This window comes from Mesoplodon mirus, assembly GCF_964341445.2.
Source record: "Mesoplodon mirus genome assembly, chromosome: 4".
In the NCBI taxonomy this organism is placed as follows: Eukaryota; Metazoa; Chordata; class Mammalia; order Artiodactyla; family Ziphiidae; genus Mesoplodon; species Mesoplodon mirus.
Window position 1 is genome coordinate 46,891,285 of NC_138979.1, and position 18,966 is coordinate 46,910,250.

Here is an 18,966-nt window from a genome sequence, read left to right on the forward strand (position 1 = left end):
CATTTGATAAAATCCAACATGTATTTTTGATAAAAATCCTCTTAGCAAAATAGGAACAGAAGGGAACATGTTCAACTTGAAAAGAGCATTCATAAAAAAGCTAATGCTAACATCACATTGCAAGGTGAATGAATAAACGGCTTTCTCCTAAGACTGAGAACAGGGAAGGAAATCCAATTCTCACCATTTCTATTCAACATTGAACTGAAGGTCCTAGCTGTGAATAAGGAGAGCAAAATGAATAAGTAGATATTTAGACTGAAATGGAATTAAACTTTTCTTTATTCATGGATAATATGATTGATTTGGTAGAAAATCCAAAAAACTCTACGTCTCATATGAGAATTTCGTAAGTCTGCATACTTACAAGGTCAATATAAATATTAGCAACATTGAATAACAAACATTTTTAATGCCGTTTGTGATAACATCCAAAATCTCAAAATATCTAGGAATAATTTAAGCAAAATATATACAAAACCTATACACAGAAAACTAGAAAACTAGAAAACACTGCTGAGAGAAATTATAGAAGAATCCACTAATATGGAGATATACTATGCTTATGGATTAGAAAACTTGTCATTAGGATGTCCACTGGCCCCAAATCTATCAATAAATTCACTGTAATCACAAACAAATCCCAGTAGACTTTTTTGTTGAAAGAAATTGACAAGGTTATTCTGAAATTTGTATGGAAATGCCTAAACCAATTTGAACTATCACACTACCTGATGTCAAGACTTTTGACAAAGTTACTGTAAACAAGACAGTGTGGTGATGTCATAAAGAAAGAGATAGCAATTGATGGAAAAAAGAGACTCTAGCCAAAGACCCATGCATAATGGTTTTTGATATAGAAGGTGATTGGGGAAGGGTAGACTTTTCAATATGTGATGCTGGAACAACTGGATATCTATCCATACAGTAAAAAATAAACACTGCAGTTCACCTTATACCAAAGAGAAAATTTAAATCAAAATGGTTCACAGACCTAATAGAAAAAGCTAAAACTATAAAACTTCTTGAAGAAAACATGATAAAATCTATGTGAGAAAGCTGAGCTATCTAGAACAAATGGAATGAATAGCCAGCAAATCCTCCCCTCAAAATAACTCTAAAATGATGAAAAATTGTCAAAAAGAATGATTTTAGGGCTTTGGAAACTGATGAAAGGCAACAAACTGAGAAGTCTTTGGTCATTAAAAACTGGTGAACTTCAGGTATTAACTGTGAGAGTCTGTTTTGCTCTTGCTTGGGGCTTCTCCCATGACTCATCCCACATGGATGAGGCTGACTGTGTTTAAACATAAAAAGGAAAACATGATGAAAAGGAATGAAATAATAGGGAATCTTAATAAAAATAGAGAAACTAGAACACAGGGAAAAATTATCAGAAAAAAAGAAACAAAGCCCCAGAGACTAGAGTGATAAAATCAATAATTTCAACAGCTGTGTAATGGCAGCTTTCTATGGAGAGGGGAATCCAAGGGACAGAAAAAGTATTTGAAGAAATAATGGCTGAAAACTTCCCAAATCAAATTAATCTACAGGTGCAAACTCAGCAAAACCAAAGTAGGATAAACACAAAGTGATCCACACCTACATATATAGTCACACTGTTGAAAGCAAGAGTAGGTGGGTGAGTGAACAGTGAATGAATTTATGAATGAATCTTGATAGCAATAAGAGAAAAACAACCCATTGTGTACCAGAAAACAACATGATTAATGACTGACTTCTCATCAGAAACAATGAAGGCCAAAGGCAGTGGAATGACATATTCAAAGAGATGAAATTAAAAAAAAAAAAAACCCTGTTAATTAAGAATTCTATCTCCAGGAAAACTATCCTTCAAAACTGAAAGTAAAATAAAGACATTCACAGATAAATACTGATCAAGAGAATTCATTATGAGCAAACCTGCCTTGTAAGAAATACTAAAGGAAATCCTTTAGACCAAAAGAAATTATCCTTAATTCCTCTTTGTTTCTCCCTTCACGTTCAATACGTCAGCAAGCTAGACCTACTGGCTTGAATATGCCTTGAATTCATCTATTTTTTCCCCATCTTCCACTGTCATCATCTGAGCAAGAGCCTTATATCCTCACTTGGAATTTTCCAATAGCCTAACTGGTTTTCCTGCTTCTACCCTTATCCCCCTACAAGCCCATTTTCCAACAACAGCTAAGGTATTAAAAAACAAAAAAACAAAAACAAACAAAAAAACTAGATCATACTATTTTCTTACTTAAAACCTTTTAATTGGCTTTCCATTCACTTAGAAGAAAATACATACTATTTGCCATAGCTAAATAAGCCCTATCTAGACTTTTCTCCTATCATCCTCTCCTCCTTTCATAAGTTCCAGCATACTGGGTTCTTTGTATTCTTCAAACATCCCAGACTCATTTCTGCTTCAGAATTTTTGTACTTTCTGTTCCCTCTGCCTAGTATGTGTCACTGGCAGATCTTCACACAAGACTGGCTTCCTATTTTTCAGGTCTTCTCTCAAATGTCATTTCCTCAGAGACTTTTCCTAATCACCCAATCTGAGGTTATCCTACCCACCATCAGTTGTCTCCTGTTGCCTCTAAAAATTCTGTAATAGTATTTACGGTTATCTGAAGTTATAAAGCTTATTTATTTTACCATTCATTTAATGTCTACTTCACTCAATAAAATGTAAGATTCATGAAGAAGAGATCTTACTATCTTGTTCATCAAATACATATAACTTTAAAACTTATGCTAAAATATAAACACTTCTGAACTCTTGAAAGATTAAAAAAAACCTTTTTGTTCTTATTTAGTATTTTATAAATGCCATATTTAATAAATTATACTAGTCTTCTGTCTCAATTTTCTCAATGAAAAGAAAAAATTGAATAATCCTTCAACATTATCTCAGATACTGAAAAAAAAAAAAAAGGGCAGGAGGTCTTAGATAGCAACTGTATCTGTCTTGTTTACCACTGTATTCTGACACCCAGACAGGGTCTAGCACAGAGTAATTATGCAATAGTTACTGAGTGATAGATATAAACAATGAGACTCCAGAGATGGGAGATTCAGAAAATGCTCTGGGGGGTGGGGGTAAGGTCGCCCCTCCATCCCTAATCACCACCTCCCTAGATCTTAAGAGCACTATTAAATCTATTTTAACAGACTGAATTTCTTGAGGGCAAGGCAACATGTCCTTTTAATGTTGTATCCCTTATATCTAGCATGGGCTCAATAATTATTTTTTGAAGTAAATGCAAGAGCATCAGTTTCTTCATTTGTAAAAGGGAAGTAACAAGATTATCTACTTCAGAGGGTTACTGTGGAAAAAAAAAGATAATAAAGGTAAGTGAAAAAAAGGGGAAAACACCCCCACAAAGTCCTCTTTCTTAACTATTAGGTTAGAAAGGCATAGGAGAACTGATCAAATTACCTGTTCTCCTACGAAGTACTGTTATCTACTCACCTACCTAGAAACTAATAATAATATCATAAGCTAATAAGATCCCATACTATTTCAGCACCAGACACTACACACACTTACTCCCTAACAAAAAAATGTTAGCTTATAGTAAGACCTGAACCTGAATAAGAAAGTTCTGATATCACAAATATAGAAAGAGGAGTAACTACAGTGACATTTGGGGGAATCTAACAGTGCAGAATCACTGAATATTCTAGAGCCTAGGGAACATTCCATTAATAAACACTTCCATGAAAGAAGTCAGTACTATTCCAGTAGTCTCAGTAGCTGCATACTTCTTCCCTCATATGCTTAAGAGAAGATCTAAGGAACTAAAAACACAATCTAAATTTAAACTATTTTTGTGGCTTTAACGCCTGAAGGCCAGCAATCCAAACATAAAAAGTATATTATAGCAACAAAAACCAACCCATAAAGTATTTTAAAAGCTATCATTTAAACAAATTCTTATAGTCTGTAAGTCAAACCTGAATGTAAACTATTATTGTGGCTTTAATTCCTGAAGTCTAGCAACCCAAATACAAAAAATACACTATCACAACAAAACTTAACCCATCAAACATCTTGAATTTTTTCTTTAACAAATCCTTTAAGAGTTATTAGAACAGAAAAATAAACATTCGCTTTATTAAATGCTGAAGCGATCTTTAGTAAAAGCCAGTAAGTTTCAAAAACATGCAATTATTACTGATGAGATATAGGAAAGTATCTAGACAGCACATAGCCAGTTCACCCCTAGGGATGTAATTAAATGTCAAATTTTTTCACTAAAATTGAGTTATACTTAAAATAAATATTTACGCAAAAATGCATTTTATATAGTGGGAAAAGCCTTATAACAAAAGAACTTTAAGATTAGTTATTTTACTTACCAAAATGCAGTCCACTTTAGATTGTATAGTTTTGCTAAAAGAAAAAGAAAGTTAAGTTAATAAGACTGATAAATTTATTAAATGTTCAAAGTATTTTCAAACAGACATGGTAATTCGTTATCTGTACTATGAAAAAAATAAACAAAACTTCTTAAGATGAGGCATCATACCCTAAAACTGCATGTTTCACAAAGCAAAACAAAAATCTATTTCCCACTCATTGTACTAAATTCAATCCTAAAGCATGATCAGAATATTTTCTGAGTTGCTACAGTCACACTATTGCTGATATGCTCTATCTTTGTAAAAGACGTTTTTGAACAAAGTTTGTTTCTAGTGATACATAAAAGTGCAGATGTATTATTACACATAGAAATAGAACACAGAGTTTACAATGAATTATGATTTTTACTGTATCCCTGCCACTCTGGACAATGATTTGTTTAGCATTTAAAAGCCATAATGGTGTAACATTATCTGTATTTCCAAAGACTTATTACAAAGTAGATTCTCTCGAGGACTTCCCTGGCAGTCTGTGGTTAAGATTCCTCGTTTCCACTGCAGGGGGCGTGGGTTCCATCCCTGGTTGTGGAATTAAGAGCCTGCATGCCGCGTGGCACGGCCAAAAAATTAAAAAAAAAAAAAAAAAAGTAGGTTCTCTTCCCCTCCTCTCTTTCTCCCCCTCTCTCATGTACACACACACACACACACACACATAGAATCCATAGACATAAAAGTAATAATAAAGATTAGCTAATATGGTAATAAGTTGGAAAGACTATATTTAGAAATAAATAACACAAAAAGCCACTATATAAAAATTTAACTGAACTATTGAATATAAGTGAACAATTAATATATAATACAAATGAAGCCGGTATAAAATAGCTGAACTATAATTTAGATTTTAACATATCAAAGTGAAAATGCAATGAAATCATGCAAAAGTTCAAAGATAGTTTATATACTATCTTGAATAGATGTTACAAACCAAATTATTTTCCATAAAAGGTTCTAGAGCCAAATAAATGCAAAAAAAAAGTGGTTATTTACCTTTGTATATAGCTATACAGTTAATCTATAGCGTAAGTAAAAAATCATGGCCAACAAAGCCCTGTATGATCCAGCCCTCTGCTATCTTTCTAATCTCATCTCATATTAGTCTACTCCTCATTCATTCAGCTCCTGCCACGCTGTCCTCCATGCTGTTTCTCAAGGCAGGAGTAGGGCCTCGCACTGGCTTTTTTGGTCAGCATCTAAGAATCTTCTCCCATATAACTTATCTGTTCACTTTCCTCATGACTTTGCTCAACATTATCTTTCACAGACACTTCTTCCCTGACTACTTCCTCATGTAAAATACTCTCCATCACGCTCTATCCCTCTTATCCTGTTTTAAATTTCATTACTGCACTTACCACCATTTTATATTTTTATTAATTTATTTGTTTACTGGCTATCTTCCTTGTCTAGAATTTAAACTCTATGACAGCAGGATTCATCTGTTTTGCTCACTGCTGTATTATCATTTGGCATATGTTAGATGTTCAATAAAATCTGCTGAATAAATGAATGACAAACAGACATTTAGTCCACCATATAAAGACAACTCTTTGGGACCACTTAAGAAAGCGTTTTTAGAGAAATTAATATGAACTTGAAAATGTGATTATTTTAAAAACAATAGATCTAAATATATTCCCCTTCTACAAGAAACGGACTGCTCTACAGGATATCTAAAGAGGATGACTGTGACTTCCTATCACAAACAAACAACTTGGTAAATCTCTGAAAAGAATATGTAAAAGACAGCCTTTTAAAGAATAAACTTATAAAGTAAAATGGGAACATATCTAAATCTAGCCCTTCATACTTAACATAAACATGATAGAGGGATATAGAAGACATTTAAGTCCCCTTTGTTCTTCTGTCCAGTCTCACACCCTCCCCCACCTTCCCAAACACAACCATCATTAATCTGATGTATAACCTTCCCAGGTGGTATATCTATACCTGTATTAGATCTACAAGCAACATACACTATTTCTCCATGAAGCTTTTAAGTGTTTATATAAATGCCATTACACTGTATATATTCTGCAAATGTCCTTTTCACTCAACCCTGTTTTTGAGATCTTTCCATGTTGACACACTTAGATGAAGTCCATTTATTTCAACTGCTCAAAGTATTCCATTGAATGAATATATCAAATTTATTCATCCATTCCTCTACTGAAAGCCAATTATGTACTTTTCAGTTTTTCTATAAACAATGCTGCAATAACGTCTTTGTACGTGTCTCCTGGTATACACAATCAAAAATTTCTCAGTTATAAGTCTAAAAGTTGATTTTCTAGGATTCATGGATGTATCTTTTCAGTTTTATTATGTATTACAGAATTCTTTTCGCAAGCACTTGTATACATTCATACTTCCATCAACAGTATATGTAGTCCCTATTTTCCTGTCAACTTCCGTGAAAAAAATGTATATACATATGCCATTTATATATGATACATATATTACGTTGACATATATTAAAAACTTACTATTCTAATGGGTATGAAAAACTCTTTTGTCACTATCCCAATTACTAGCATTGTTGTATACCTTTTCACCTGCTTTTTGACCACATGGGTTCTCCTCCATTAACTGTTGGTTCTTGGCTTTCGCCCATTTTTAAGTGGAGTTGATGATTTCTTAATAAATTGTAGTAGTTCTTAATATATTCTGGATACTAATCTTTTGCTTGTTACATATACTTATCTTAAGTTTGTTAGTGGTACATTTTAATAACTTACTAAAGTTTAAATTTTTGACTTAGTAAAATTTATTAATTTTTTTCCTTTATGACCTGTGTTTTTTGTCATAAGAAATCCTATCTAGCTAAGGTTTTAAAGACATTCTATATTTCTTTCTAAAATTTTTGAAGTTAGCTTTTTTGTTTTTGATCTTTATTTTAATCAGAATTTATTCTTGTTTGGTATTTGGCAAACCAATTGTTCTCTATTTTATTATGTCAAGTTTACATATATGTTTGAATCTCTTTCCAGCTTTTTTTCAGTTTTATTATCAATCTACTTGTCTATACTTAAGCCAACACCACACTTTGAATTTGTATGACACTCCTCAACCATTTGCGGAACAACCTTGAGAATTCTTGGACCTCTAATATCCAGGTGAGCCTTTTGTTTTTCCAACTCAACAAAAGTCTTAAGAGTTTTACTGAACTGCACTGATGTTATAGATTGAACTGGGGGAGTTGACTGATAATTTGAATTTATTCTTGTCTGTCCTTTAAAAATGTCATGTAATTTTCTCTATATCTTTTGTTATAGAGTACTAGGTAGCTTGTAGATGGTATTGTAAACTGTATCTCTTTTTTGTTAATATGTTTTCTAATTGGCTTTTGCTAATGTGCATGCTGATGTGCAGAAAAACTATTGGTATTCTATGCTGACCTTAGATCCAGCAGCCTTCCTGAACTCTTATCTGTTCTAATAGTATGTAGATTCTCTTGTTGATAATAATTTCACTTACAATTAATGAAAATATTTTTCTTCCTTTCCAATCTTTAGGCCTCTCCCCACCCCCACACCTGGCTTTTTATCTAATTACTTTGGCTAAAATCTCTCATCTAAAGGTGAAGAGTAGCAGTGATAGCAGACATCCTTGTTGTTTCCAAATTTTGTTTCAAAAATTTAACATAATGTATCGTAATATTCCGTTTAGTGGATGTTTTACAATTTCCTAAAATATTCTTTGAATAATGGATGTTTTGACTGAACTAAAATAAAATAATGCTTCAATATTATAATATTCTGCTTTGAAATGACAAGCTAACTTATATTAGAGTAACCTTCCCACCCTTAACAATTATATACTGTGGATAAAATATAAAAACAAACATTAAAATATAAAAACAAACAAGACCAAAAACAGGTAGCAACTGGAGGGAAGTCATCCTTAAAAGAAGGAACTGGGGCTTCCCTGGTGGTGCAGTGGTTAGGAATCCGCCTGCCAACGCAGGGGACACGGGTTCGAGCCTTAGTCCGGGAAGATCCCACATGCCGCGGAGCAACTAAGCCTGTGTGCCACAACTACTGACCCCGTGCTCTAGAGCCCGTGAGCCACAACTACTGAAGCCCGCATGCCTACAGCCCATGCTCCACAACAAGAGAAGCCACCGCAATGAGAAGCCCACGCACTGCAACAGAGTAGCCCCCGCTTGCTGCAAGTAGAGAAAGCCTGAGCACAGCAACAAAGACCCAGTGCAGCCAAAAATAAATTTAAAATAAATAAATAAATTAATTAATTTAAAAAAAAAAAAGAAGGAACTGCATCAGGTAGGAGCTGTATTTATAGGGCTGTTGCCTGATAGCACTTAACTGCCCACACAGCAACAATCACTCAGGACGGAAGCAGAAATCTGCCTTCTTGCTAGCTGAGGAGCCACAGAACAAAGTCTAGGGCTGCCAGAGTCACTGTAAAATAAAGATGAATCCCAGAAAGGAAAATGTCACAAAATTTCTGTATAAACTATGCCCAAATATTTGGATGACCTTCATTTGGGGAACACTCCAAGGTTACCAGCAAAAAGCAATAGCTGGAAGGTGTAAAGATGTGAGTTGAGACTTTTGTTGTTACTTAACACAGAAGAGATAATGTTGGAGTTTGAATCCAGTCCTGTTAACTGGCAACCAGGATAAAAAAAATTAACACTCATCAGAGAAAAATAACAGAATCCAAAGTCTACAACATATCACTCACAATACCCATTACACAAGCAAAATTTACCAGAACAAAGGAAAAAGAGACCCAGAGTCAAGAAAAAAAAGCAGCTCCAAGAAACCAAATGCTGTAAGACCTAGACATCCGAATTAGTAGATGAAGACTTCAAAGCAATTATTACAAACACATTCAAGTATTTAAAGGAAAATATGGTCATAATAAATGTACAGCTGGGAGGAATCTCAGCTGAGAGATGGAACCAAAATGAAAGAACCAAATGGAAATTCTAGAAGCAAAAAGGACAATATCTGAAATGAAAAATTCATTGGATTACCTTAAAGGAGATCAGCTACAGCAGAAAAGGGGACACTAAACCAGTAAATAAATCAATACATTTTACTGATTCTAAAGGAGAAAGAAAAAGATCTTCAAAATAATAAACAGAGCTTCAGAGATTCATAGTACAATATCAAGTGGTCTAATTATGTACCACTGGAGAAGATAATGAGACAGAAAAATATCTGATAATGGTCAGTATTTCCCCAAATTTTGCGAAAAACACAAACTTACATATCCAAAGAAGCTCAGGAAATGACTGGGAACATATGTATTATACTGCCCCATTTCCCCTTTTCAGGAAAGAAGGACACTGTCCCCCACACCTGCTGGGAGTGCTTCCAGCAGAAAGCCCTCAGTTGTCAGCCCCCTGTGGGGATACCTATGCTGAAGAAAACCTCACTCCCTAAGGTCGTATCTCCTTCTAGGGACAGCCCACATCCAGAGGCTGATCAACATGGGGGTAATAAAGGCCCAGCTCTTTGTCTTAACTTAGACATCTCTGATGGGCCATTCTAGCTTCAGAACTCTCCGCACTGCAGCTTAACTTTCTGCTTCCTTCCAATCCATTCCTTTCATAGATGTGAGTCTCCTTAATAAAATGGTTCTTAAAATGTGATTCTTGGACTAGCAACACCTGGGACTAGTTAGAAATGCAAATTTGTAAGTCTCATTTCAGGCCTACTTAATGAGAAAGCAGAAGCCCCATCCACCTGCAAAGACCATCCTGTCAGCTTTTTGTGCCTCACTCTTAAATTCACTCAGATGGGTATACAATTGGGGAAAATCTCTAATATGAAAGACAGAACATTCCCCTTATAAAAGGGGCATGAAACCCTCACTTGGAAGGAAGAAGACCATGAAAGAAGGAAAAAAAATTTAATCCTCACAAAGGTAAAAACCAAAAATTGGGTACTATATTACTATATATAAAAAAAAAACTCACTAAAAAGTGGTGTCTTAGGGCTTCCCTGGTGGCACAGTGGTTGGGAGTCCGCCTGCCGATTCAAGGGACACGGGTTCGTGCCCCGGTCCAGGAAGATCCCACATGCCGCGGAGCGGCTGGGCCTGTGAGCCATGGCCGCTGAGCCTGTGCGTCCGGAGCCTATGCTCCGCAACGCGAGAGGCCACAACAGTAAGAGGCCCGCGTACCGCAAAAAAAAAAAAAAAAAAAAAAAAAAGTGGTGTTTTAGAAATTAAAACTATTGGGCTAATTTTTTTCCTGTTTGCCCTTTCATATCCAATTCCCACCCTCTGCAAAAGGAGGTTGGCCTTTATGCATTGTATCTATATGGCTTCCTTCCCTTTTGGTTTTCAGTGGGCTGATATTAGTCATGAGAAGGAGGTGAGAGAGCAAAAGAGAAAGGAGGTATTTTTTGCACTTGGCTTTTCCCTCTGACAAGGCAATGAGTTAGTGGTTGGGGGACTGTGGTTCTTCTTAGCTAGTCTTGTAAGACCTTTTTGACTCATTAAACTATGAGCATTAAAACTTCAATCAAAAATGAAACTTAAATATATAAAATTTAAATTAAAAAAATCTCAAAGCTATCAAACAAGAAATGAGATTATCTATGAATATATTTGGGATTATAATTATTTTTTCACCATTATTTCAACTCATTAAGTTTAAGAAAACTTCTTCAGCAGCAGGAAAAATATGCACAAAGATACGATCATTGCTTGATAATGAACCACTGATGCACATTTGAACCTGCACTTAAGTGTTCTTCATTTTTATTTTTGAATAAAAGTATTTTGTTAATTTTATCCACAAATAGCTTATGTTCAAATAATATATATTTAATATTAATATTTTTATAAGGTTTTTGACATTTTCTGAATTGTTGATAATTGATAATATTTGATATGCATTAAACTTTTGGTCTCACTGATTTTTTAAAAAAATTATTTTGTAAACATTTTAATTAAATAGTATCAACCTGGTATTTTGGTATTAGATAAAAACAAAATATCAGGATGATAATTTTGCTGTGCTATTGTAATTACAAAGTTTATGAAACATGCCAATCATTCATCTTCTAAATCTTTTAGTTCAACCTTCGCATATCAAGTCAGATCACCACAGTGTTATAAAGGAAAGCTTAATCCTAGACCAATGGAGTAAGAAAAAGGGGAAAACACACCAGCAAGGAGAGCATATAAAAACTTACGGAAGAGGGGTACAGTTTGAGAAAGCATATTTTGTTTTCCCTAAATCAAATTACAGAGTGAAGCTGGGGAAAACTTTCTTACCCAGTAGGACTACACAAAAGAGAGTAAATTTAAGAAGCACATGTTTAAAAAACAAAGACAAATAACTTAATCTAAGCCTACTTTACCTCAAAGAAACACTTCACAAAAATACCCTGTAATATTTCCCCTTCTTCAGACTTAAAATATGATACAATAACTAAATTAACAGTCATGGGCCAAACACATATGGTATATAATAAATACACTGTAAGTAAAAGGATGCGTGAAAGAACACTTAGAGACTTCTCTTGATAAAAACATTTCAGAAGCTCTGTTTCCCCACTTTAAACAAATTGTTTCTAAACTATTTGTTTAATGCAAATAATATCATTCTAAGAGACTCCCACTCATCTCTTCCAACACCAGTTTGGCCTCCATCCAAAAGTTCAGTACTACTTCTAAATTTATTTGGAGTCCCCAAGTTTGAATTCAGACTCACAATTCCTATATTCTTGATTCAAAATTCTTGTGTTGCAGAAATAGAGATCTGTGAACACTAGATACGAGACTTCACCCACAGAAAATCTGAGGTAGCAGAGGTACCGTGTAATACTCAACCGTAAGAACCTTTTGCATTCTAGTCTTGCCAGGACAAATCAAACTCTTACATTCTTCTCTTGTAAAATACTTCTGTTAAAATATATTAAGACTTCAGATCTTTTTTGTGGATTACAACTCAGCTCACAGTCCAACATATAAAACGAATTTTAACCTTACACTTGTCGATAATGAATGTGAAGCATTTACTTTTAGTTTGCTCAAATGAGAACAAATAAAATTTTACATTAAAAAAATAACCATAGTAATAGTGGCTAATTCTAAAAAGGTTAAAAGGTATACCCAGAAAAATATAAAAAAGAAAACAGAAACTACCCTGAATCCCACTATCCAGACATTTTGATTCAATTACTCGGTATGTCATCTTAAATATAACTAGGATCTGTTGGTGAGGATGTGGAGAAATTGGAATGATTGTACACTACTGGTGGGAATTCAACATGGCAGACCTGCTGTGGAAAACAGTATGGCATTTCCTTAAAAAGTTAAACACAGAATTACCATACAATCCAGCAATTCTACTCCTAGGTATATATCCAAAGAAATGAAAACAGCTATGCCAACAAAAACCTGTATATAAATATTCACAGATGCACTATTCACAAGAGCCAAAAGGTGAAAACAACCCAAATGTCCATCAATGGATGAATGAATAAACAAAATGCAATACAGCCACACAATGGGATTATTTAGCCACAAAAAGGAATTAAGTACTGACATGTGCCAAACGTGGATGAATCTTAAAAATTTTATGCTAAGTAAGAGAAGGCAGACATAAAAGGTCACATATTATATGATTTCATATATATAAAATACCCACAATATCTAAGAAGACAGATTGGTGGTTGACAGGGGCTGAGAGGACAGGAGAATGGGAAGTGACTGCTTAATGCATATAGGGCTTCATTTTGGGGTAATGACAAAAATTCTGGAACTAGACAGAGGTGTTGGTTACATAACACTGTGAATGTACTAAATATCAGTGAATTGTACACTTTATTTATTTATTTTTAATTTATTTTTGGCTGCATTGGGTGTTCGTTGCTGCATGCAGGCTTCCTCGAGTTGCGCTGAGCAGGGGCTACTCTTCGTTGTGGTGCATGGGCTTCTCACTGTGGTGGCTTCTCTTGTTGTGGAGCACAGGCTCTAGGCATGGGCTTCAGTAGTTGCAGCATGTGGGCTCAGTAGTTGCAGCACACAGGCTTAGTTGCTCTGCGGCATGTGGGATCTTCCCAGACTAGGGATCGAACCCATGTCCTCTGCATTGGCAGGAGGATTCTTAACCACTGCACCACCAGGGAAGTCCCGGAACTGTACACTTCAAATGGTTAATTTTATGTTATGTAAATTTTACCTCAATGAAAAACAAATAATTGTTATCATAAAACTAAGAAAAATTCATTTTGATGCTACCGGTGACTAATCAAGAAAGTACTGTTTATTTTTATAACCCAAAATGCTTTAAAAATAGTTACTGTTTCACAGTTTTTATCTGCTTTTATGAACCTTCAGGTCATCTGCTTTGAAAGGAAATTAGCCTGTAGACCAACATTTCTCAATGGGCCACTGACATTTATTGGCATCCTTCTTTACTGTGCAAGTTTGTCCTATACATTACAGGATGTTTTGCATTACTAGATGCTGCCCACTAAGTGTCAAGAGACATTATAACAACCAAAAATGCCCCACCTACTACCATACATACCTAGTTAAGAGCCACTGCTCTAGACTGTAGAGAATAAAGTCATTTACATGCTATGTGTTGAGTCACATGTAAGATGTTCCCTAACATGGCCAACACAATGCTCCACAAATGAGTCACTTCAAAAGTTCAAACTTCTTCAGGTATGAAAAGTGAACTTCTTGCTTTTTACAAAGGACATGGGAATATCTTGTTTTATTGCATTTTGCTTTTTTGCTCTCCACAAACAATGCATTTTTTACAAATTGAAGGTTGATGAGAAACCCTGCATCAAGCAAATCTACAGGTGCCATTTTTCCAGCAGCATTTGCTCACTTCAAGTCTCTTTGCCATGTTTTGGTAATTCTTGCAATATTTCCAACTTTTTCATTATTATTATACCTGTTACGGTGATCTGTGATCTTTGATGTCACTATTACAACTGTTTGGAGGCACCATGAACTGAGCCCATATAAGATGGCAAAATTAATCAATAAATGTTGTGTGAGTTCTGACTGCTCCACTGGCCAGCCAATCCCCCATCTCTTGCCCTCTCCTCAGGCCTCCCTATTCCCTAAGACACAACAATATTGAAGTTAGGCCAATAAATAACCCTACAATGGCCTCTACATGTTCAAGTGAAAGGAAGAGTCATACGTCCCTCACTTAATATCAAAAGCTAAACATGATTAAGCTAAGTGAGGAAGGCATGTAGAGAGCTGAGACAGGCCCAAAGCTAGGCCTCTTGCACCAGTCAGTCAAGTTGCAAATGCAAAGGAAAAGTTCTGGAAGGAAATTAAAAGTGCTACTCTGGTGAACACATGAATGATAGAACAGCAAAACAGTCTTATTGCTGATATGGAGACAGTTTGAATGGTCTGGAAAGAAGATCAAACTAGTCACAACATTCCCTTTGGCCAAAGCCTAATCCAGAGCAAGGCCCTAACTCTCTGCAATTTGATGAAGGAGAAGAAAAGTTTGAAGCTAGCAGAAGTTGGTTCATGAGGTTCCAGGAAAGAAGCCACCTTCATAACATGTAAGTGCAAGGTAAAGCAGCAAATGCTGTTGTAGAAGCTGCAGCAAGTTATCCAGAAGATCTAGCTAAGATCAATAATGAACGTGGCTATGCTAAACAACAGATTTTCAGTGTAGACAAAAAAGCCTTATACTGGAAGAAGATGCCATCTAAGACTTTCATAGCTAGAGAGGAAAAGTCAGTGCCTGGCTTCAAAGCTTCAAAGGACAGGCTGACTCTCTTGTTAGGGGCTAACGCAGCTGGTGACTCTAAGTTGAAGCCGATGCTCATTTTACCACTAAGAAAATCCTAGGGCCCTTAAGAATTATGCTAAATCTACTCAGCCTAGATGGAATCACGTCCGTTTATAACATGGTTTATTGAACATCTTATGCTCAAAAAAAAAGAAGATACCTTTCAAAATACTACTGCTTATCGATAACGTACCTGGTCATCCAAGAGCTCTGATGGAAATGTACAACAAAATTCATGTTGCTTTCACGCCTGCTAACACAACCATTTTGCAGCCCATGAATCAGGACCTATTTTGACTTTCATGTCTTATTCTTTAAGAGATACATTTTGTAAGGCTATAGCTGCCACAGACAGTGATTCCTCTGATGGACCTGGGCAAAGTAAATTGAAAACCTTCTGGAAAGGATTTACCACTCTAGATTCCATTCATGATTCGAGTTGGAAGAAGTTGATCCAACCTTCATGGATGACTTTGAGGGGTTCAAAACACAGTGGAGGAAGTAAATGCAGAGGTGGTAGAAATAGCAAGAGAACCAGCATTAGAAGTGGAGAATGAAGATGTGACCAAATTGCTGGAATCTCATGGGAAACTTGAATGGATGAGGAGTGGCTTCTCATGGATGAGCAAGGAAAGTGGCTTCTTGAGATGGAATCTATTTCTGGTAAAGATGCTGTGAAGGTTGTTGAAATAACAACAAAGGATTTAGAATATTACATAAACTTAGTTGATAAAGCAGTGGCAGGGTTTGGGAGGACTGAGTTCAATTTTTAAAGAAGTCCTACTATAGGTAATATGCTATCAGACAGCACTGCATGCTACAGAGAAATCTGTCTTGAAAGGAAGAGTCAATTGATGTGGCTAACTTTACTGCAATTTTAAGAATTGCTACAGCCACCCCAACCTTCAGCAACTACCACCCTGATCAGTCAGCAGCATCGACATCAAGGCAAGACCCTCACCAGCAAAATGATTATGACCCACTGAAGGCTTAGGTGATGGTTAGAATTTTTTAGCAATAAAGTGTTTTTAAATTAAGGTATTATGTACATTGCTTTTTTTTAGACATAATGCTATTACACACTTAATGAACTACAGTATATTGTAAATATAACTCTCATATGCACTAGGAAACCAAAAATATCCATGCCACTCACTTTATTCTGATATTCACTTTATTGCAGTGGTTTGGAATCGAATCTGTAATATCTCCAAGGTATGCCTGTATTATAAATGTTTGTTAATTTTATCATAAAATTCATTTTGTTGCTCTGAACATTAAAACTAATTTCAACCAGAATTAACTCTGTCACTACTCTGTAACTTTTGCCTATGATTTAATTACTGGTTATATTATTAAAATTAACTTTTCAACTTAGTGACATTATTCCATTCACTAATATTTTCTTTTCTCTTATTATTTTTTAAATTATCAAGTTGCAGCAATATAGGAAAGTTACAAAGAATATTAATAACACTCATGTACCTGCCAGCCAGTCTGAACAAATCTGAACATTTTGCCTTTGTTCCCTTAAGGAAGAAAACTTTACAGGTAAAACTGAAGCTGCTATGGTCTTTTTGCAATTGCATTTCACCATTCCTATCTCAGTGGTGAGAACTATCCATAAGTTGCTGTTTACCATTCCCATAAATGTTGAGATTTTTACTATAGATGTTGAGTATACTCAAACTATATAAAGCAGTTTTGCTTACTTGATAGACATGGAGTTATGATGCATATATCACTCTTTTTTTTTCCTTTTACCTAATAGGCTTTAGAACTTTATCTACTTTGATTCATTCTAGTTTATCCATTTTTAACTGTTACATAGTGTGATGGTTTGCATTGTATCTCTTCCACCCCAAAATTCATATGTTGAAGTCCTAACCCTCAGTACCTCAGAATGTGACCTTATTTGGGGATAGGGTCTTTATAGGGGCAATCAAGTCAAAATGAATAAATCAGTATTTGAGGGATGTTAATCCAATATGACTGGTGTGTTTATAAAAAAGGGAAAGGTGAACACAGAGAAATACATAGAGGGAAGATAATGTGAAGAGACATAAGGGGACGGCCATCTACAAGCCAAGGAGAATGCCCTGTAAAAGATCCTTCCCTCATACCCCTCAGAAGGAACCAACCCTGCTGAAACCTTGACCTTGGACTTCTAGCCTCCAGAGCTATGAGAAAATCATTTTCTGTTGTTTAAGATACCTCCTCTGTGGTACTTGGTTGTGGCAGCCCTAGCAAAGTAATACATATAGTATCCCATTATTTGAACATACCACTTTTTATTTATACCTTCTCTCACTGAAGAACTTTTATGATATTTCCAGCTCTATTTTTGTAACACACAATATTGCAACAAACATGTGGCACACAGATCTTACTATACACACTGCCAAGACTTTTCCTCAGATAGACACATACAGAAACATACACAGACAAACCTTGCAGGCAAATTCTGGAATGTTGATCTTCAACTTTCTAATTATTGCTAAATTGCCCTTCAAAGTACACTCCATGAACTGCGTATGAGAATGATTTCTCTCTATCCTCTCCAAAATGTGGTAATGACAGACTTTTGCCAATCTCATGCGTGTGAAATACTTTGTTTTAATATGCATTCCCCTATTAGTGAAGTTGAACATCTTTATGTGTTTAATGACCATTAATCTTTCGACTGTGAACTACCTACTCATATCCTTTACACATTCTTCTATTTGGTTGTTTGCCAATATTACATATGTATATATATATATATATATATTTATTTATTTATTACTTAGAGGAGCCCACTTATACTTTGGATACTAATCCTTTGCCAATTATTTGAATTACATATATCTTCTCCCCATCTGCAGCTTGTTTTTCTTTTTATGGCATTCAATGTTTTACAAAGTTTTTATTTTAATATAGTCAAATTTATTAATATTTTTCTTCATGAGAAGTGCTTTTGGTGTCTTAAGTCTTCCTTTAAAAAAAAAAGTCTTCCTTATCATGAGGCCACAGAGTTTTTCTTTTTTTAATGTTTGCTTTTCACATTTAGGGGGTTAAATTTCCCTGGATTCTGCATGTGATATAAGCTTTTTTTCTTCATATAGATAACTAAAGGTCCCAGCAGTCCACCCTTTCCCTTAAAGGCCTATGTCTTATTAATCTGTTTCTTAAAAGCACTTTTCCTGGTGCATATTAGGCAGTTATAAATGTGTGATCAATAAAAGGAGGAATAGAGGGAAGAAAAGGGAAAGAAAGGAAGGCAAGGTAGGGATGGGAGTGTGGGGAAAAGTATTCAGATCATAGTCCTTGGTGCAAACTAAGTATCAGACCCATACAAGTCAAAAGGTATTAAAACAGATTCAGAGGTGGTCTGCAGGAAGATGACTTTCCAGAACTCTTGAAAGTTAAGAGGCAAAGATATTACTCATGTGTAACTGGTACTGACTCTGCTTTTTCTCTCCCAGGATGAGAATATGGCCTTGCTGGTGTTGAATTGGTTCAAAAATCCAGAAAACTGTGATGTTGTAAGCATCACTTGATTGTTACATCAAGTCTTTGCAGAATGTTCATCAAAGCCTAAGTATAAAGGGCAAAGATATACCAAGAATTCAATATAGTAACTCTAGCTGAATTTTTCCTGTAGGAAAGGTGGCTATATGTACCACAGGAAGCCTAGAGAGATTGGAAAAGCTGTTAAAAGGTAAGCTGTATTTACTACTATTCAGAACAGTCATGTGGCTTCTATATCCTTAACTAAATAATACAGGAACAATCAACAG

General features: G+C 35.2%; 1 protein-coding gene across 2 annotated transcripts in view; it reads right to left on the bottom strand.

The window, feature by feature from the left end:
• RFX7 (regulatory factor X7) overlaps positions 1-18,966 on the bottom strand; it is a 158,104-nt gene that overhangs the window by 100,399 nt on the left and 38,739 nt on the right. For both annotated transcript variants that reach the window (XM_082617083.1, XM_082617084.1), the window contains exon 3: positions 4,360-4,393. In XM_082617083.1, the coding sequence (XP_082473209.1) occupies positions 4,360-4,393 (34 nt within the window). The remainder of the gene's footprint in view (positions 1-4,359; positions 4,394-18,966) is intronic.